Source organism: Bos javanicus, chromosome 4 (assembly GCF_032452875.1).
Source record: "Bos javanicus breed banteng chromosome 4, ARS-OSU_banteng_1.0, whole genome shotgun sequence".
Classification (NCBI taxonomy): Eukaryota; Metazoa; Chordata; class Mammalia; order Artiodactyla; family Bovidae; genus Bos; species Bos javanicus.
In genome coordinates, this window is record NC_083871.1 from 114,816,416 (window position 1) to 114,837,425 (window position 21,010).

The 21,010-nt window shown below is 46.9% G+C and overlaps 1 protein-coding gene across 11 annotated transcripts in view; it reads right to left on the reverse strand.

The window, feature by feature from the left end:
* The window catches only part of PRKAG2 (protein kinase AMP-activated non-catalytic subunit gamma 2), a 298,775-nt gene that overhangs the window by 51,085 nt on the left and 226,680 nt on the right, over nucleotides 1–21,010 (reverse strand). For 5 of the 11 annotated variants that reach the window (XM_061415230.1, XM_061415231.1, XM_061415229.1 and 2 more), the window contains one exon: nucleotides 7,712–7,781. The exons of 1 other annotated variant lie outside the window; for it this stretch is intronic. In XM_061415230.1, coding sequence (XP_061271214.1) covers nucleotides 7,712–7,781 — 70 coding nt within the window. Of the gene's footprint in view, nucleotides 1–7,711; nucleotides 7,913–8,006; nucleotides 8,105–8,834; nucleotides 9,024–21,010 lie in introns of those variants that run through there. 5 more of the 11 variants (XM_061415236.1, XM_061415234.1, XM_061415239.1 and 2 more) reach the window with 3 other exon arrangements.

Genomic DNA, 21,010 nt, shown 5'->3' on the forward strand with positions numbered 1-21,010 from the left:
CAAGTTCTCAGCCCTGTCCTCACAGGGCTGGAAAATATGAACACATTTTTAACACATTAACATTTTTAAAACATTAACACATTTGGACACATTAAACACAGGGCTTCCTCAACGGCAAGGAAACATGAACACATTTCTCCTGAACAGCCCCATCAACCAGGTAGGGTCATGACATAAGGTGTGAAGGCTGGTCTGGGGATTCCGGAAAGTTGCCCTTCCTGAGGGAGTGACATTTAGGCTGAGACCTGAAGAAAGCCAGCGGGTGGCTCAGAGGACAGGGAAGAACCATCCAGGGAGAGGGGACAGCCCACCTGAAGTCCAGAAGGTGCAGAGAACAAAGCTGAGGAATGTGCAGGAGGCCTGGAGAAGGGTGGTGTGAGGTGAGGCAGGCAGAATGGAGGGGCAGAGAATACGGGGAGAAGACTGGAGTCCTGCCTAAAGGCAGAGGAAGCTGGAGAAGGCTTTTAAGCGTGGAAATGACGCCATTAGACACGTTTTCAGAAAGTATTGCTAAATGCAGCATGTGAAGTTGACTGAAGGGGGCCAGAGTGGATCAAGCTGTTTAACAGTCAGCAGAGAGGTGACGATGGCAGAGTGACATACGGGAGGGATTCAGGAGGTGACGGGGAGAGGACAGACTGCTTGGATGTGGCGGGGTGAGAGAGGCAGGGCTCAACATTATTCTTGTTAAAATACAAAGCAAAAAACCAGAGGGACACGGTGACCATTTACTGAATCAGGCTGGGGGAGAAAACAGAAGAGGGGAGCGGGAGGCTGGGTGAGAGAGGTGGTGGTGCCTCAGGTGGAGACATCCAATAGGCAACCGGATACTCAGGAGAGATGTGGCTGGAGATAACTTCTGGAGCCTTATCGGTTATTAAAGCATCCTGTAATTAAATACACAGGATTAGAACACTGGGCAACAGGCAGGGGGTAATTACAGCCCTGGAAGTGAGTAGGACTGTCTAGGGGAGAGGACAGGAGGGGAAGACAAGGGGGGCTTTGGGCAGAGCCGGGAGCAAGTTCCGTATCTAATGTCTGCGTGAGTCAGACCTCACTCCACCTGCTACAATACAGAACAGAACCAAAAAAGGAAAAAGAGGAGAACCCCCGAGGAGACAGGGACGAGGAGTGCACCCGGAGTGTTCCGAGGGAGAAGGGGGTGGAGGTTGTCTCTGGGGACGGCTACTAAGAGCTCAAAATGAGAAGAGAACTAAGTGTCCGCTGGAGTTTGCAGAACAGAGCCACAAAAGACCACCTTGGGGAGCTTGGACGGGGAGTGAGGGCGTAGAAAGTGGGTTTCCGGGTAAGGGATTACTTCCTGTTGGGAATGCAGGCTGGCTCGGAGCCCGTGCAGTGAGCCTAACAACCATGTTTGAAACCTGGTGACCCCACCTTCCCAGATACATCCCCTGAGGTATCTTACTTAAACTCTCACCCTCTTAATGTCCCCCTCTATAAAACAGGGATGATAAAAATATTTACCTCTTAGAGTTGCTCTGAGGATTGAGAGATGAGATCAACATAAAAGATTGACAACAATGTCTTAATATACTTAGTACACACACATTACTATAAACCAGAAAAAGGACACAAAGTTTCTTCCACTTTTCATTTCACAGGTAAGATGTAAAGTCCCTGGGGTCCTGGTATGACAACTTCGCAAGGGTTCTTCCGCCCTCACTGCAGAGCTGTAGGATGGAGCCACCCGGCCAGCAAGCACACGGTCTGACTCACCGGCCTGGACTCTAGCCAGCTGTTGGCTGGGGCTGCTGGGCGCCCACCACAGAGCAGACAGAGCCAGTCCTGAGAGGGAAGGTCATGGCGATCCTTTCATCCCGGAGATGACTCAGCCCCACCTCGGCTCCCGGTGACTCCTCGGTTACTTGTGAAGCCTGGTGGCCGGTCCCACTTTCAGATCCCCAAACCCTGCAGTGAACTCCCCTCTTATTTAAAGGATTTGGTACGGGAGGGGGGTGGGGGGGTGGGGCTTAACATTTTACGTAACAAAACCTCCACTCCTCTACCTCATCAAATCTAAGATACCATCAAATGTGAAGTTACAGCCTGACTTCAGAGACTTTAAAATGTACACCTAAAATCTATTAAATATGGCAAACTTTCAAATATGGGGCCAGCCAGGAAAGAAAATGTTTCACTATGAATATTTCATACAGCTGTAACTATTTTTATAATCGAGACACAGTCACTCTCTTGTGGAAGGTAAGTTGCAGGCTCAGTAGGGAAGGGGAGAGTCTGGATGGCAGGTCATCAGAGCCTTCCGATACTACTAGGCGATCGGCCAGCGACCGAGTTGTGATCATCAACCTGTCACCACCAGAGGTCAGCACCCCTCACACCACAGTCAGCGAACCAAATGGACACAGCCAAGCCTCCTGGGAGATCTGCTATCAAGGCTAAGTGATGAGGGGATATAAATGCACAGGAGGACGTTCTTCCCTAAGAAAGTCAGAGCAGTGTTTTCTCATTATCCACATGCACCCCTCCACCCCTTAATTGTCCTACCCCCATGAAACTTGAATACTGCAAATACACTGTATATCCATTCAGGGGCCCTTTGGAGAGCCAGAAACCACTATAGTATCTAAGATTTTTTTGTCCCCCAACAAGAACCAATCTCTGCTCATATCACAGCAACATCCTCATCACAGCAACATCCTTCAGTTGAGAATGAGCGAGTTTGAGTGAATGTCCATTTCTGGTTTCTGTAGAGCAGCTGCTGGTTGTTCTAGGTCATATTTTCAGGCTGGAAGGAAAAGCACAAGTTTGCCAAGTGCTGGGCTTCGTTCTACAGAGAAAACCCACAGCAGCAATAACAACAGGACAGACAAACACCACCTGGAGAGACTAGGATCATCCAAAAACACAGCTGCCTCATTACAGAACGGGGCCTCAGCTTACCAGACTCCTGATGAAAAATAGTACTTTCCCTCTCGCTTTTACTTTCCACATCCACTTCTTACCTAGTTTTCATTGTGCAGACTACGTTGATCAGTCTTGCTAGGAAAATAAGTTTGGAGGCAAGTCTTGAAAGGACTATCCTTTGAGAAATTCCTTGCAGGTGAAGAAGGAATAGCTCAGACAGAGGACTGCGAAGGAAGCAGCAGACAGTGAGGGAACAGGGGAGAGGCGAGTGGACAGAGTGAGACAGTGGGACGAACCCACACAGTGAGCTACTGAAAGCCTGAAATAACTGGAGAGGCTGCGACAGCTGGAACGGTGAGAAGAGGGCGAGGAGATAACACAGATAGTTTCCAGGGGCTGTAACATTCTTGACGTGGTGCCAGAATCATAGGTTTATTAATCGTGGATAAATTTCAACCCTGAATATTCACTGGAAGGACTGCTGCTGAGGCTGAAGCTCCAATACTCTGGCCACCTGATTTGAAGAACTGATTCATTGGAAAAGACCCCGAAGATGGGAAAGATTGAAGGCAGGAGGAGAAGGGGACGACAGAGGATGGGATGGTTGGATGGCATCACCGACTCAACGGACATGAGTTTGGGCAAGCTCTGGGAGGTGGTGAAGGACAGGGAAGCCTGGTGTGCTGCAGTCCCTGGGGTCGCAAAGAGTTGGACATGACTGAGCCACTGAACAACAACATCATTTACTGGAGAAAGCATTCGAGGGCTGTGTTCAGGTGCTTACGGCGGTGCTTGGTTTTGTTGTTAAATAAGTTCTAGACAGTTAACCTTGATAAAAACAAACAGCTATGACTGATATAATAAAACATTTGAAAAGCGAACAAATAATGTGACTGCTGAGCGCTAAGCGCCGCTCTCATCACTTTGCAGATCCTGAATCATCCCATCTTCCCATTGCTCCCATAAAGGAACCATAAACCCTGGGTGTAGTCACAGAATACCGCTCAGCACCCACGGTGCACCACTGTGTCATGAGCTGGGAAGGGGAGGCGGGATTGTGCAGAAGTACAGAAGGGCTCTGGTTTTCCCTGGTGGCTCAGATAGCAAAGAATCCGCTTGCAATGCAGGAGACCCGGCTTCGATCCCTGGGCTGGGAAGATCCCCTGGAGAAGGGAATGGCTACCCGCTCCAATACTCCTGCCTGGAGAATCCCGTGGACAGAAGAGCCTGGTGGGTGATAGTCCACGGGGTTGCAAAGAGTTGGGACACAACTGAGTGACTAAGCACGCGCGCACAGAAGGGCTTTGGGAGGGACGCTGAGAGGGTGAGACCTGGGCTGAGCTGTGATGGTGGTGGTATGAGACAGGATGTACACAGTGGTAACGCTGGCAGCTGGAGGACATAGAGAGAGAACGTCTCACCCTTCAAAGGATGTAAACCCTGAGTCACTGGGACCGCGAGGAGTCACAGAACAGGGGGCTGGCCAACTCTGCTTGTGGGCCCAACCTGGCCTCTTTCTGTAAACAAAGTTTGGCTGGAACGCCAGCCCTGCCAGTGGGATGGCGTTGCTGCTCTGCGGCGGTCCGGGCGGGCTGAGGAGTTGTGACCGAGACCGAGACCATCTAGTTTTTGACAGAAGGAGATTGCTGAGGCTGGTTCTACAGCCTGATGACTCCATCTGTGAGGCAGCAACAGCCGCACTTGGGAACTTGGCAGAAATGCAGACTCCCAGGCCCAGCCCCAACTCCCCGATGCAGAGAACTCGAATCTGCCTTCTGAAAAGCTCTCTCATGCACAGAAAGCAAGCTCTCCAGTCTCTCGTGTGCATGGCTGGGAAGAGGCGGTGAGGCTGCAGATGAAAAGTCTGCGTGTATTCTATATATAGACACAGAAAAGTGGTAAAGATTTTTCCTGTAAAGGAATGGGGCTGTCAATTCATGCTCTGGAAAGGTCCCTCTGTCAGGGCATGAGGGTAAGAAATGGGTGGGCAGCTGGGGTCAGAACCCAGGCAAAGGAGGACCTGAACAACAGCACAGGGGAGACTGAGGTCCAATTTGTTCTTTCTTCCCAGAAGCAAAGAATGTTTTAAGAGATGACTCCAGCTTCACTAACGCTGCCAATTTTGTTTCTAACAGAGTATCTGTTATAATCTATTAGGAAAGAGAAAAACACCTGGTAACAAAAACACTAGTAATCAAGTGTCTCGGTGTGTCCCAAATGTATCTCCATCTAAGGAAAACCTCCAGATCACAATAAAGGAAGGAGGATGTTAGGTGAATAAGAAGGGAGCTGGAAGATGAAATGAGGATCTACTCAATAGCCATGTATTATGTAGGCTGCTAACAAGTCAGCTCACAGGATACTTAAAGGTGTAATGTCTGTTAGGACTCACTGTTTCCCCATATAAACGTAAGATTCTGCTTGATATTCAATTTTTCTGTATTTTGGATGAATAAGCAATCTGAAGTTCAAAAGAAACAAAGCAGCATTTGAGACTACCACGCCAACACTATCCCTTCCAGCTTGGCTCGCAGCTTCCAAGAAACTGCTATTTAACATTTTGCCTCCTTAAGAATCCAGAAAAGTTTGACAGGGTTATTTGTGGGGTTCAGCATGCTTTAAAGTAATGACAGCAATACAGATAAAAGCAGATGGGTGACAATGGGGAACTCCTTTCCTCAGATGCTTAGGTTTAACAGTTTACATTCACTCCATTGGCAGAAACAATGCAAAAGAGAAAAGGCTTGTATATCTGCTTTGAAAAATGTAACATAATTAACAAATCTCAAGTAAGGAAAAAAACCTAACCTGTGTTGAGAAGAATCTCTATGGAAGATTCATTGATAAAAACTTACGAAGTCCATGAGTTCGGTACAATAGTAAATGGTGCTTAAAAGTAACAGCTACATTTACACAGTGCTTACTGTGGATTTACAGTGTACTAAATAGCATTATATGGACTATCTCATTTAATCCTCAAAACACTCTGATATGAGCTCCTTATGAATGGGAAAACTAAGGTACAGGGAAGTTAAGTAACTTGCCCAGGGTCGCACAGCTTAGTAAGTGAAGATACGGATCTGAAGCTGGGCCTGTGCTCTTAACAATAACTATGTGGCAGTGTGTGTGCTCAGCTGATCAGTCTCTCTGCGACCCCCATGGACTGTAGCCCGCCAGGCTCCTCTGTCCGTGGGATTGTCTCAGCAAGAATACTGGAGTGGGTTGCCGTTTCCTCCTCCAGGGGATCATCCCGACTCAGGGATTGAGCCCAGGTGTCCTGTATTGGCAGGCAGGTTCTTTACCAGAGAACTACCTGGGAAGCCCCTAACTATAAGCACCTCTCTAACAGCATCTACTCTCCTCTCCTTTTGCCCCCATGTAAATCACAAAATGATGGAAATGTAATGGATTCCTATTGTTACTGAAATCAGGGACGAAGAAACCTTATGATTTCGACATTCAAAATCTTAATGGAAAGGGGTGGGGGCCCTTTGGACAATGCCCAAAATTTGACCTGCAATGCAATAAAACCGAGGAGTAGTGAGGTGGATTTGACTTAAGACACTGGACTATTTTTCAGTAAGATAGAATGAAAATTAAGTCTCAGTAAAATTCTGAAATGTATCATGTAACTGCTTGTTAATAGTAAATATGGCTGCAGACTTTTGATGATAATTACTATGAATACATTACCTTCTGGCTAACAGGGCGTGAAATGTAGGAACTCTAAAAGGTAAAATAAAGGTAGGCCTAAAAAATTGGGCCTGGCCTAATACTGTCGACTGAACCGTTCTCATATTGGCTGAGCATGCTTATTTAAGTAATTGCCTGACTGTAAATGAACAGAAGTATTAAAGTTGGCACAAGGCACAGCATCCACATGGCACATGCTTTGTTCCCAGAGCTTTATTCCAGCAATACTCTTGGAAAAAAAGAGAAGTCACTAAATGAATAATGGAAGAACACAAGGCAGGGTGGAGGTCTTTTACATTCCTCAAATTGTCCAACATCCTATACAAAGTTCTTTCTCAACTCTGAGCTCATCATATTCCATTTTAAAAACTAATTTTACCAAAGAACAAGAGCATCCCCTCCAAATTTTCAGTTGCAAAATAAGATTCAGGTAAGAGCTAACCATATTCCATATTAAATATTCATTTTTGCCAAAGAAAAAAAAAATCCATCCCCTCACATCTTCACAGCTTCGAAATAACATCCAAGTAAGAAGAAGAAAGGGGAAAAGGGGCCAGGAAGATGAAAAAGTGAGTGAGAGAAGAGGCGACAGAAACGATGGAATGACAGGGTCACCTGAACTCAGACCCCATTCGCTGAGCCGCCTCCGGTTTTCCTATTGAACTTTCCCTATTAAGACAAGAAGACACACCCTGCTGGTGGTATTTTCACAAGTACAGATAGGGAAGCCGTGTGTGTTATTTAAAGGTACGGACCATACACATAATTTGGGGGCGACTTCCTCACGTACCGTGGCATTACAAACAATCACGACTGCATGTCACCTTGCTCTCAGCCGAGTCCAGCTCGTAAGGACAAAAGGACCGACCATCCGTGCCGAGGGCCGGGCTGCGGGCTCCCCTTGGAGCCAGCTCGATTACGCCTCCGAGAGGCACCGCGGCCACCGCAGACGCGCTCCGTCGGCCCCGCGTTTCCCTCACCGGTCCCCGCCGCGGCTGGACGGGCGGTGGGCGGCGGGGAACCGCGGCCTCCGGGGAGGAGACCCGGCTGTCCTCGCGCCCCGGCCCCTCCCGGCCCCCGGAGGAGGCGCGATCCAGCGGCGGGCGGTGGTGGGCGGTGGGGGGGCACTCACCTTCTTCTTCCAACTCGAATTTCTCCAGCATGCCGGCTTCCGCGGGTCCCGGGGCCGCAGCCAGCGCCGCCTGAGGAGGAGGAGGACGACACGGATCAGCATGCGCTCGGCGGCGCTCGTCCCCGGCCGCGCGGGCGGGGGCGCGCGGGGGCGGAGGGCGGGGGTGCGGGGAGACTGGGGCGCGGCGGGGCCGCGGGGGGCCGCAGGGCCGCGGTACGGCGGCGGGGCCGCGGGGGCGGGGCCGGAGCCGCAGGGGCGGGGTCGGGGGAGGGGCCGGGCAGAAGGGCCGCGGTACCGCGGAGGCGGGGCCGCAGGGGCGGGGCCGGGACGCGAGGCCCGGACGCTGGGGCCGCAGGGCCGCGGTACGGCAGCGGGGGCGGGCCGCACGGGGCGGGGCCGAGACTGCAGGGGCGGGGTTAAGGGCTGGGCCGGGAAGCGGTACAGCGGCGGGGCGCAGGGGCGGGGCTGGGTGCAGGGGGCGGGGCAGGGGCGGGGTGGAGGGCGGGACCGGGGCCGCGGGGCCCGCAGCACAACGGCAGAGCGCGGGGGCGGGACCTAGACCTCAGGGGCGGGGGCGGGGCCGAGACGCGGGGGGCCGCAGGGCCGTGGTACGGCTGCTGGGGCGCGGGGGCGGGCCCGGGTGGGCGGGAGTGTGTGGGTGGGGGCGGGGCCGCGGGGCCGGGGGTGGGCTCCGCTGCCCAGCCCGGCGCTCCGGCCTCGCTCAGCGCCGGATCGCCGCGAGAAGGCGGCCTCCCACGCGGTTGGCAGGACGGTGCTGGGTCGGTGGTGGCTCGGCGCAGCCCAGCTCGCGGGCCCGGCAGGGAACCGGCGGCGCGGCCCAGTCCCCCCTTTCCGTCCCAGGCCGGCCGCGGCCTGACCTGCCGCGCCCGCATCCCGAGTGGAAGGGCCCGCTCCCGCTCCTCGCCCCCTCCGGGCCCAGCGCGTTGGTGCCGACTGGCGAGAGGGAACCGTGGGAAGAGGACCCCGGGGAGCCGGGGCTGGTCCGCGCCAGGGAGGCGGGGGCGTCCCCGTCCGGCCGCCGGGGCCGCCGACCCGCCTTTCGCGGAGGCCGGTCTTCTCATCCTCTGCCCGTTCTCCCACCTCCTTGCTAACACCCGCTCACCTTACCCCCGCCACCCACGGAAGCGCGTCCCCGCAGGTTTAACCTGCGCGGGTGTGGTCTCGGCCGGCCGGGGGTGGGGCCCGAGGGGTGCGGAGCCAGGTAGGGGTGCGGTGGGCGGGGCGACGTGCCCGGGAGAGGGGGATGGAGGCTGCAAGACCCCAGGGGAGATGACATCGCAGACCGGGGCGGAGGGCGGTGTGAATGAGGGAGTGCTTGCTTGGTTTTCTTTTAAATTTTAGCCCGGCGTCCTGCATGCAGTCCATGGGGTCGCGAGGAGTCGGAGACAACAAAAAAGCCCATCCCTTTTTCCCCTGTTAAAATTTTTGTTCCCTGAAATACACGTATTTTAGATGCACTGTGTTGCTGTCAGTTTTACCCGGCCATGAAACTCTTGCTTCCTCTCTTCATAGCTCGTTCTCTTCTTTGGGGAGCCAGTGCCAAAAAGTACTTACAATTCTAAATCTGGCTCTGGCCACTTCTGTTACCCTGGATCTGGGTATCTGAGACTCTCCGATCGCCAGCTCAGGTTGGCAGGCTGTGAGGCCTGGCAGCCCAGAGCTTCCTGGAAGAGCAGGGTAGCCAGATAGGCGACAGGCACCCCTCTCCTGTGTTATGGGCAATGACTGCCCCAGGTACAGGGCTCTTAGCTCACTGCAGAGTGCAAGCACCATGATAAAGAGATTAGCTCGCCAGGCTGATTAAGGCTCCACCCCCACCCCCCCAAGGAGCTTGGTTCTGTCATTATTGAAAGCCTAGCCTGGAGGAGGAAGTACTCATATCTTTATGCCTTCTTTTTGCTCTGTCATCTCAGTTGGGCCAATTTAAGTCTTTTTTTGTTTGTTTGTTTTTTTGCCACACCCTGTAGCATGTGGGATCTTAGTTCCCTGACCAGGAACTGAACCTATACCCCCTGCATTGGAAGCATGATGTCTTAACTACTGGATCCCCCTATGTCCTACCAATCTCTTAGTCTTAATCTTTGCCTTAAAAAATGTGGGGGGAGGAAAATAAAAATAATTTTGTAAAAGATGGTAAAAAAATTTCGCTGTGTCATGCTTAACAGCAAAAGACTGAATGCTTCCTCTCTTAAGTTCAGAACAAGACAAGGATGTCTGCTTTCACATTGTTCTTATTCAACATAGTACCAGAAGTTCCAGCCACTGCAATAAGGCAAGAAAAAATAAAAGACATACAAGTTGGAAAGGAAAAAATAAAACCATCCCTACTTGCAGATGATATGATTGTCTGCATAGAAAGTCCCAAGGAATCTACTCATTAAAAAACCTCCCACAAAACCCCCAAAACACCAAAACTGGAACTAATAAGTTCAGCAAGGTCACAGGATATAAGATCAATACATAAAAGTCAGTCATATTTGTGCATGCTGACAATGAACATGGGGAAACTGGTATTAAAAATAATATTACTGGGACTTCCCTGGTGGCCCAGTAGCTAAGACTCTGCACCCCCAATGTAGGCAGAACTAGATCCCACATGCCACAACTCAGAGTTCACATGTCACAATTAAACACCCCACATGTTGCCACACTGGAGATTGAAGATCCCTCGTGCCACAGCTAGGACTCAGCACAGCCAAATAAATAAATATTAAAAGAAAAACCAACATTATTTATGATCACCACAAAGAAAATTAAATACTTAGGTATTCGCTTGGGAGAACATGTCACAAGATCTGTATGCTGAAAATTACAATGTGTGGATGAAAGAACACTAAAATAAGTGGAGAGGTACTTCATGTTCATGGATCGGAAAACTCAGCATAGTAAAGACATCATTTCTCCCTCCAGACTCATCTCTAGGTTGAATGCAATGTCCATCAAAATCCCAAGCAGGTTTTTCATAGACAAGACAAGCTTCTAAAATTTACACAGAAAGGCAAAGCTAAAACAGGCCTGAAGAAGAAGAATGAAGTGGGAAGAGTCACTCTATGGATATTAAAGCTTACTACAGGGTCTTCCCTAGTGGCCCAGTGGCTAAGACTCTTAGCTTCCAGTCCAGGGGGTCCCAGGTTCAATCCCTGGTCAGGGAGCTAGTCCCACATGCTGCAACCGAGTTTGCATGCCACAACTAAAGATCTCACATGCCACACAAAAATCAGAGAGCCCACGTGTGCAGCAAAGACCCAGTGCAGCCAAACAGATAAAGATAATTATTAGTAAAAAAACAAAGCTTACTACAGCGCTACAGTAATCAAGACTGTGTGGCTGTGGGAGGGAGATAGACACAATGATCGATAGAAACAAGTAGAGAATCCAGAAATAGATCCACATAAATACTGCAAATCGATGTATGATAAAGGTGCAAAGACGATGCTGGAGCAATTGGACATCAACAGCCCAAAGCCCTAATGTGAGCCTCACACCTTATACAAAAATGAGCTAAAATCGGATCAAGGACTTATAAATATGTAACACTATGAAACTTTTAGAAAAAAATAGGAGAAAGCCTTTGGGACCTATTGATAAACATAGAGTTAGATCCGACATCAAAAGCATGAACTGTAAAATAAAAAATTAATGAATTGGCTCTCATTAAACTTTAAAATGTTTGCCCTGTGACAGAGCCTGTTGAGAGGATAAAAAGACAAACTACAGAGTGGGAGAAAAAGATTTGCAGACCACAAAGCCAACAAATGACCAGTATTTGGATTATGTAAAGAACTCTCAAAATTCAATAGCAGAAAAAGAAAACAATCCAGTCAGAACGTGGGCAAAAGATACAAAGAGACATTTCACTGAAAAAGATGTAAGCACATGAAAGTAAGGCCAGCACATTAGCCATTAGGGAAATGCTAATCAAAACCACAATAAGCTATCACCTCACACCTGTGAGTGTAGGGTATATATAGTGAAGTCACTCAGTCGTGTCCAACTCTGTGACCCCATGGACTGTAGCCTACCAGGCTCCTCTGTCCATGGGATTTTCCAGGCAATAGTCCTGGAGTGGACTGCTATTTCCTTCTCTAGGGGATCTTCCCAACCCAGGGATTGAACTCGGGTCTCCCGCACTGTAGACAGACGCTTTACCATCTGAGGCACCAGGGATGGTGGTCACACCAAGTGCCAGTGAGGATTCAGAGAAACAGAATCTCTTGTGCGTTGCTGTGGGAATGCAAAATTATACCACTCTGGGAAACAATTTGGCAGTTCCTTAAGGAAATAACCTCCTAACTGTCATATGATAGATACATCAATGGCATTCTTCGGCATTTATCCTGGGGGAAACAAAACATGTTTACACAAAAACCTATGTATGCATGTTCACAACAGCATAATTTGTCACAGCCAAAACTGGACATAACAGATGTGAGTCTATAAATGTACAATGTTGCATTTATACAGTGGAGTACTCAGTTCAGTTCAGTTCAGTTGCTCAGTCGTGTTCGACTCTTTGCGACCCCATGAATCGCAGCACACCAGGCCTCCCTGTCCATCACCAACTCCCGGAGTTCACTCAGACTCATGTCCATCGAGTCGGTGATGCCATCCAGCCATCTCATCCTCTGTCATCCCCTTCTCCTCCTGCCCCCAATCCCTCCCAGCATCAGAGTCTTTTCCAATGAGTCAACTCTTCGCATGAGGTGGCCAAAGTACTGGAGTTTCAGCTTTAGCATTATTCCTTCCAAAGAACACCCAGGACTGATCTCCTTTAGAATGGACTGGTTGGAGTACTGTTCAGCAATAAAAAGCAATCAACTATTGATACATACAACCACTTGCATGAATGTCCAGGCAAGTATCTCAGTGAAAAAAAGCCAGTCCTTTAAAGGCTTCCCTCGTGGCTCAGATGGTAAAAGCATCTGCCTACAACGCGGGAGACCCAGGTTTGATTCCTGGGTCGGGAAGATCCTCTGGAGAAGGCAATGGCAACCCACTCCAGTACTCTTGCCTGGAAAATCCCAAGGACAGAGGAGCGTGGTAGGCTACAGTCCATGGGGTGGATCCCAGAGAGTTGGACACGACTGAGCAACTTCACTTTCACTTTCAAAGGTTATATACTGTATGATTCCATCTGTATAATGTTCTTGAAATGACAAAATGACAGAAAATGGAGAACAGATTAGTAAATGCTAGGGGTCAGGGGTCAGGGATGGGGGTGGGGGAACAGAGGTACCTGTGGCCATAAAAGTGATGATAGAACTGTTCTGATTCTTAACTGTATCAAAGTCAATAATACCCTGCTTGCGATCAATCAGTCAGTTCAGTTGTTCAGTCATGTCCGACTCTGCAACCCCATCAACTGCAGCATGCCAGGCCTCCCTGCCCATCACCAACTCCCAGAGTTTACTCAAACTCATGTCCATTAGTTGGTGATGCCATCCAACCTCTCATCCTCTGTTGTCCCATTCTCCTCCTGCCTCCAATCTTTCCCGGCATCGGGTTCTTTTCAAATGAGTCAGCTCTTCGCATCAGGTGGCCAAAGTATTAGAGTTTCAGCTTCAACATCAGTCCTTCCAATGAACATTCAGGACTGATCTCCTTTATGATGGACTGGTTGGATCTCCTTGCAGTCCAAGGGACTCTCAAGAGTCTTCTCCAATACCACAGTTCAAAAGCATCAATTCTTTGGTGCTCAGCTTTCTTTATAGTCCAACTCTCATATCCATACATGACTACTGGAAAAACCATAGCTTTGACTAGACGGACCTTTGTTGGCAAAGTAATGTCTCTGTTTTTTAATATGCTGTCTAGGTTGGTCATAACTTTTCTTCCAAGGAGCAAGTGTCTTCTAATTTCATGGCTGCAGTCACTATCTGCAGTGATTTTGGAGCCCCCCAAAATAAAGTCTGCCACTGTTTCCACTGTTTCTCCATCTACTTGCCATGAAATGATGGGACCGGATGCCATGATCTTTGTTTTTTGAATGTTGAGCTTTAAGCCAACTTTTTCACTCTCCTCTTTCACTTTGAAGAGGCTCTTTAGTTCTTCACTTTCTGCCATAACGGTGGTGTTATCTGCATATCTGAGGTCTGCTTGTGATATCATACTGTATTTTCCCCCACAAGTCAAGCCAAGCTGATTTAATTGTGAGGAGGAAATGACAATCGGGGTTCATTTAGAAGAAAATCTTTATTGAGGACTTCCCCGGTGGTACAGTGGATAAGAATCTGCCTGCCAATACAGGGGACATGCGTTTGATCCCTGGTCCAGGAAGATTCCACATGGCGGGGAGCAACTAAGTTCTCAAGCCCAAATTACCGAGCCCACATGCTGCGCGCAACTACGGAAGCCCAAGCACCCTAGAGCCAGCAAGTCGCAGCTACTGAGCCCAAGCGCTTACAGCCTGTGCTCCACAAGAGAAGCCACTGCCATGAGAAGCCCGAGCAGCACAAGCGGAGGGCAGCCCCTGCTTGCCACGACTAGAGAAAGCGCGCGCAGCAACAAAAACCCAGCGCAAACAAAACTTAAATGAATAAATAAGTATAAAAGGAAGAAAATGTTACAAAAATCTTATTGAGCCATGATTCACGTACCATAAAATATGATTCAGTACCGGCACAGGGTTGTGCAACCATCTCTGTTGATAGCACTTTCATTATCCCAAAGGCAGACCCTGTACCCATCACTGTCTTAACCTCCTTAACCTCCACCCCCAGTCCTAGGCAACCGCTAATCTCTTTTCTGACTCTACACATTAGCCTATTCTGGACATTTCACATAAACAGAATCATATAATATGTAGTCTTTTGTCTCTGACTTCTTCCACTCAGCATAATGCATTCAAGGTTCATCCATGTTGTAAAATTTATCAACACTTAATTTCTTTTTATTGCTGAATCGTATTCCATCGAATGGATAGACTACATTTTATTTATCCATTCATTAGTTGCTGGATATTTGGGTGATAATATGAATATTGCTTCTATAGACACTCATGTACTGTGGTTTGTGTGGACATACGTGTTCATTTCTGTTAGGTGTAGATCCAGGAATGGAATTTCTGGGTCATATGGCAACTCTATATTTATCATTTTGAGAAACCACCAAGCCGTTTTCCACGGTGACTGAACCTTTGTACGTTTTCACCAGGAATGTACGAAGGTTCCGGTTTCTCCCATCCTGTAGTTTCCGCAAGATGTTACACTGGGGGGCATTAGGCGAACGGCACGCAGGATTATCTGTTACAACTGCACGTGAATCCACAATGATCTCAAAATAAGTTTAATTTTAAAAAGTTTGGTGGTACCTAGTGCAGATGTCAATCATCCTGATTTTAGAAAAGTCTACATTTCAATTTCTTGCAGTCAGTTTGACATACTTAAAAAAAAAAAAAATCCTTCACTGATATTCAGTAGGAGCGTCAGCAATTTCCCTGTAACCCTGACGAATTCTTTACTGGGAGGCTGAACTGTGCAGCCAGTGGGAGTATGCATTTCTGGATGCTGTGAACTCCACAAAACTGGTCCTCAGACCCAGAAGTCCTGTGCCTATGACTGTTGACATGTGTGGAGCATAGAGATGGAGACAAATTAATGTGAGTCTCCTACTTTTACTGCATTTGATAGTGGGGGTACAAGAGTAGACGAAAATAAAAACATCTCTATCGAATATGTGAGTGAGGCTGAATTTATTTCCACAGGTTATTTTTTCACTTTGTAAGACATCTCACGCTTTCTTCCTTCGAAAGGCATGCAGTCAGAGGATACCAGAAGGAGGCAGATGACTCTGTTTTATGACACACAAGGTCAATTTCAGGGACGTGAAGGCCCGAGACGCTTTTCAGATGTGCACGGACACATCGACAGGCTGAAATGAGTGATGGATGGGTTAGGACAGACCATCTGAAGTTGGTGGTCGTCGGCTGCCCTTTCAACGGTGATGTTTTCTTAAAGTCTCAACAGACTTACATGCCAGACTTAATTTTAGCTATTTCAGGCTGGCGGGAAAGCCAGGGGTGGAGGAGAGTAGAGAGGGAGGGCTTGGGCCATGTTGTGCATGCAAAAAAAAAGGGGCTTGGACTGATGAGACCCCATACCTGGCGCCTCTCATCCTTGAGAGGTGCCGGATTTCCATCCCTAGACCTCATGTAGATTTTCGGTATTTCTACGTTATACCATCCACTTCTGCGGCCAGTCTGGGCTTACTGGACTTCAGTGTGATGGGAGGGAACGGAGGTGAACTTTTCTGAAAGAATGCCCGAGAAACATGGAGCCCTTACAAGTGTGACTCTTTGGTTGCTGCAAAATGCTAAGTTATTAAGGACCGTCTTGCATAACTGCGCCCAGTGTTTTGAATGATTGTCGGAAGGGCAAACGCCAGCCTGGAAACTTAATCATTAAACAACAGCCAAAAAAGCTTTCCTGTACGCAATGAGGTTGGATGTGAGTTCACTTTGCCTTAAAAAAAAAAATCCTAAATAGCTACTACAAGAAATCAATCAGCCTTAAATACTGGATAAGGAGCTCTTGAATAATTTAGCAGCTTCGATGTTTCTCCCCTGCTGTCTTCTGTGAGCTCTGCTTTTCTGCAAAGACGTCCTCCGGGTGGAAGCAAAGGGGGGATGGGCAGCTCCCACCAGTGCGGGCAGGAGATGTGCCTGCACCCCCTTCTACTTCCCACTCTGCACTCCCAAGCCAGGCCTCACCCCGACTCCGGTGCTGCTGGCCTTCAAGCCTCAGCCACAAGCCCTCAGTTCTCCTGAGCTCCAGACCGCCTCCTGTCATCTGCATTTTAATATTCTATAGGCAGTTCACACTCATCCATCTCAAACGGTCCCTGGGGCCTCTCACTCTGTCTCTGCATCCTTGGAGGCGGTCCCAGGTGTCTCTATCTCCATCACACTCCTTAGCGAGCCTGGTTGTTGGAACAGCTCTGGTTTCTCCCATCTCATCCTTTTCTAGTCCATTCCCTACCCTGGAGCCAGGGCTCCTTTTAAACACAAAGTTGTTCTTAGTAACTCTCTTTAGAACCACCCAGTGACTCTCAGGACCCTTTAGGGATGTCGTGCAACTCCCCAGCCCTGAGCAGGACCTGGTCATTTTATTTCTTCACCTTCTCTGGCCAAGCTCCTCTGCGTCCCCTACACTGGAGCCCCGAGGCTTGAATATTCTGCCCCCCTTTCCTACTTCTGCCACTGGGCTAGCTCCTGCTCACTCCTTTATGAGTCTTGATAATGAGAAAAACTTTTTAGTCATATTAAGAACTAGTCAAGGAAAAAAAAGAAGATGCTAAAAGTATATACTTTTTGGATCTTCCTTGGTGGTGCAGTGGCTAAGACTCCACACTCCCAATGCAGAGGGCTGGGGTTCGATCCCTGGTCAAGGAACTAGATCCCACATGCTGCAACTAAGACCCGGTGCAGTCAAATAAATAAGTATTAAAAAATGAAAACAGTGGTCTAGTGCTTAGGAGACTCTGTGCTTTCCCTACCTGGGCCCAGGGTTTGATCCCTTGTCTCGGAACTAATAAGAACCTGCAAGGTGTGGCTGCTGCTGCTGCTGCTGCTAAGTTGCTTCAGTCGTGTCCGACTCTGTGCGACCCCATAGACGGCAGTCCACCAGGCTCCGCCATCCCTGGGATTCTCCAGGCAAGAACACTGGAGTGGGTTGCCATCGGACATGACTGAGCAAGGTGTGGGGCAGGGCCAAAATACACACACACACACACACACACACACACATATATATATATATATATATGTATTTATATCATATATATATATCAACTCTCATACTCCTCAGAGGTTTTATCATTTGGTTCTATTTTTCTCTAGGATCTTAATTTAAGAAAATTTCCATTAGGAATTTTTATTTGAAAAAAAGCGATCTAAAATAAATTCAAGGTTTGCCTATTAAAAAAAAAGAACGAGTCTTAAGAAAGCAGCTCAGGTTTCACCAGGAAGCCTTTCTTGATTCTTGACCTTTTCTAACAGCTCACCTGGTAAATTTCTTCTTTGAACCCACAGGCTTCTATAAGGCACATAGCGTGGGACTGGGATTCACTTTTCTGTCCTCCCCTAAAGCCCATAAACTCTTTGAAGGGGAAAAACAATCCTGTTTGATTATATTGCCTGTGCCTGACACATAGTAGGCATTGCAAAAATACTTGGGTGAAATGAATTGTTTGTTATTAGCAAACCAATTGAAAACACAGTGGGTGAGCAGATGATTTTAGTAGCATAAATGGGCTCAGAGGTGATTTACTTCCACTCACTCCTGCTTCTCCTGGAACTCATTTCTGTTTAGAAATAATTACACCCACTTCCCCTTGAGCATCGGAGCTGGTATTTTGTGGAAAAGAAAGTGACTGTGCTAAGAAACAGGAGCAGCATTTTTATTTTAATAGACTCTGTCTGAGGACTAGAGGTTGTGGACTGCACACCCTGGTTTGGATACTGCTGCCAGCTCTTACCATCTCTCTATAATTTTAGTTTCTGTTGAGTAAGAACAATTGATTTTTTTAAGTGCTATAGAAATTTGATAAAAACTGAAACTACTTAACTATTAAAAACTGAGTAAAAACTCAAATTATTTATATCTTAAAATATAAGATATTTACTTATGAAATAAATATAAAAACTGATAGAGTAAATAAAAAATAAAAACTGATATATACAATAAAAACTAATACAAACTGAAACTATTTATATCTTAAAATATAAGATATTTAACACCATAACTACTCATCCTTCTGATCGATTTTAATCATTATATTTGGGAGAAAGGTTTTTTCCCTTTTGACAGTTTTCAAAATAACAATTTCAGATAGTATAAAGTTAGTTCCTTCCTAACATTTATTTATGATTTCCTTTAAAGAGCATTTATTCCACAGAATCGTTTCAGAGAGTATGGTAACCAATTTCTACAGTTCAACAAGTCAGCTCAAAACTGTTTCAAAGGAGGTATCATTAAATAAGAGATAAAGAGGGACTTCCTGGCGGCCCAGGGGCTAAGACTCCGCACTCTCAGTACAGAGGACCCGGGCTGGAATCATGGTCAGGGAACTAGACCCCCTATGTCGCCGTGAAGACCCCTTATGGTGCAAGTAAGACCTGGTGCAGCCAAATAAATAAATAACAACAACAAAAAAATAAGAGATGAAGAAAAGGGACTAAACCAAAAAAAAAAAAAATCCCTTTTGTCTGGCTTCTGTTAAATTTTCTTCTAACTTCCAAAAAATAGACAATGTTAAGATTTTGAAGATAGTCATTCAGCAAGTATTTACCATCTGCTATATGCCAAGAACCACAAAAGGTAAGTCAGTTAAATATCTGGTGTGAGGAGAAATTCACATCAAAGATATGCATTAAGAACCCTAAACATATATAAGTTTAATCTGTTTACACTTCAAATTCTGGATCTGTGGAACTCATTACTCAGGGTCTAGAATATGTATTTCTTTCTCCTTTCAAAAAGAAATCCAAAAAAAATTTTTTTTTTTGATAGTTGAAATCTTATCAAGTTTGTGTTTAACAGGACTTACTGGGGAACTAAACACCTTCTATTACTTTGACAACTCTTATTATCCCATAATATCCCATAATTAGCAAATTAAAAAAATAAGTATCGCTCAGCCAGTTCAATTAACCTTTCAGTTCTTACTGCATCAAGCCATAAACTTTGACATCTCTATTTCGAAACAAATAGAAATTTATATTCCTCTTATAAAGCAATCCCTCAAATGATATAAAGTCTTTCTTCACTGTTCTCTACTCTCTCCCCTAGACTATTAAGCCTTCTGAGAACAGACTACTGTTCATCATTTTTCCAGCTCGTTGTATCCCCTTTTTATGGAAGCTCTGGCCAGAAACTGGTGGAAAGCTTCAGAAGTGACTGCGACTGCTTCCATTTTTGTTCCGTCTTGCTGTGTGTTAAGAGACCAAAAGGAAAGTTAGGCGGACCTGTTCATGCCCTGCCGCGCCCTCTCCGCTTGACCCCGGGGGATTCTGTGCTCTGTTTCTCTGTCTTTGGTGCTATGTAGCTGAGGAGCAGGAACTGGGGACACAGAGCCGACTAAACACGCGTGTGGGACCTCAGTGTGTCAACCTCCGGAGAAAGAATCTACATCTCTTTTACTGTGATATAACTTACCTATGGTAAACTGCATCCACTTGCAACTGTGCCAGCTACAGTCAAGACACAACACATTTTTCTTACCCCCACCAAAGTTTCCCCGTGCTCCTTTGTGGTTCATCCCTGTTTTTGTCCACAGTTTCAGGCAACTACTGATCTACTTTTTGTTACTGTAGGTATTTTCTAGAGTTTTATATACATGGAATCATACAGTATACACTCTTTTGCACTGGCTTATTTCACTTAGCGTGATGATTCTGAGATTCATTCACGCTGTTCAGTGCATCAGTAGTTTGTTCTTTTTAACTGCCGAGTAGTATTCCATTGTATGTACGGATGTGCCATATTTTGCATCACCATTCACTTGTTTGATGGACATTTGAGAAATTTCTAAATTTTGACCATTGTGAATAAAAACGCTCTGAAGATACATGGTCTAGTCTTTGTGTGGACACATTTTCATGTCTCTTGAATTAACAGCAAAGAGTAGAATGACTGGGCATATGGTTAGCCTTAAAATATTTCTAATTTTCAGTTATTCTAGTGGGTGTGTAATGGTTTCTTACATTGCGGTTTTAATTTGCATTTCCTTGGGGACTACTTATATCTTGTTGATTGGGCATTCATAGGTCTTCTTTTGTGAAGTGACTATACAAATCTTTTGCCCATTTTTTAAATTGGATTTTTTGGGTCCATATTGGGTTGTATGAATGTGGCATAGAGACTCTTTTTAGCATAGTACATCTGTTGAATTATATTATGACTGTTCATGCAATACTTGCCTCAGTAACTTCACTCAGATAATAAAAAACAATGGCATAATGATAGTTTAAAGCTGGTTCAATTATATGATTTTACAAGCTTATTTACTCAGAGTGAAAACAGGAGACTATTAAGAACAGATAAAAAGATAACATGTGTCACAGTGCTTAATGTTTCTGGAACTGTTGGAAAGACCCTGGTCCTTCCTCCCCTTGAGTGTGAACTGGACCTAGCGGCTTGCTTCTCACAGAACATAGCAAGGCGATGTTCCATGATTAGGCTACATGAGACTGTGGCTTCTCATGCTAGTAGACTCGCTCCTTCCCCGGCAAGCCTTCAGATGACACTTCAGCCCTGGCTGACGTCTTGACTGAAGTTTCAT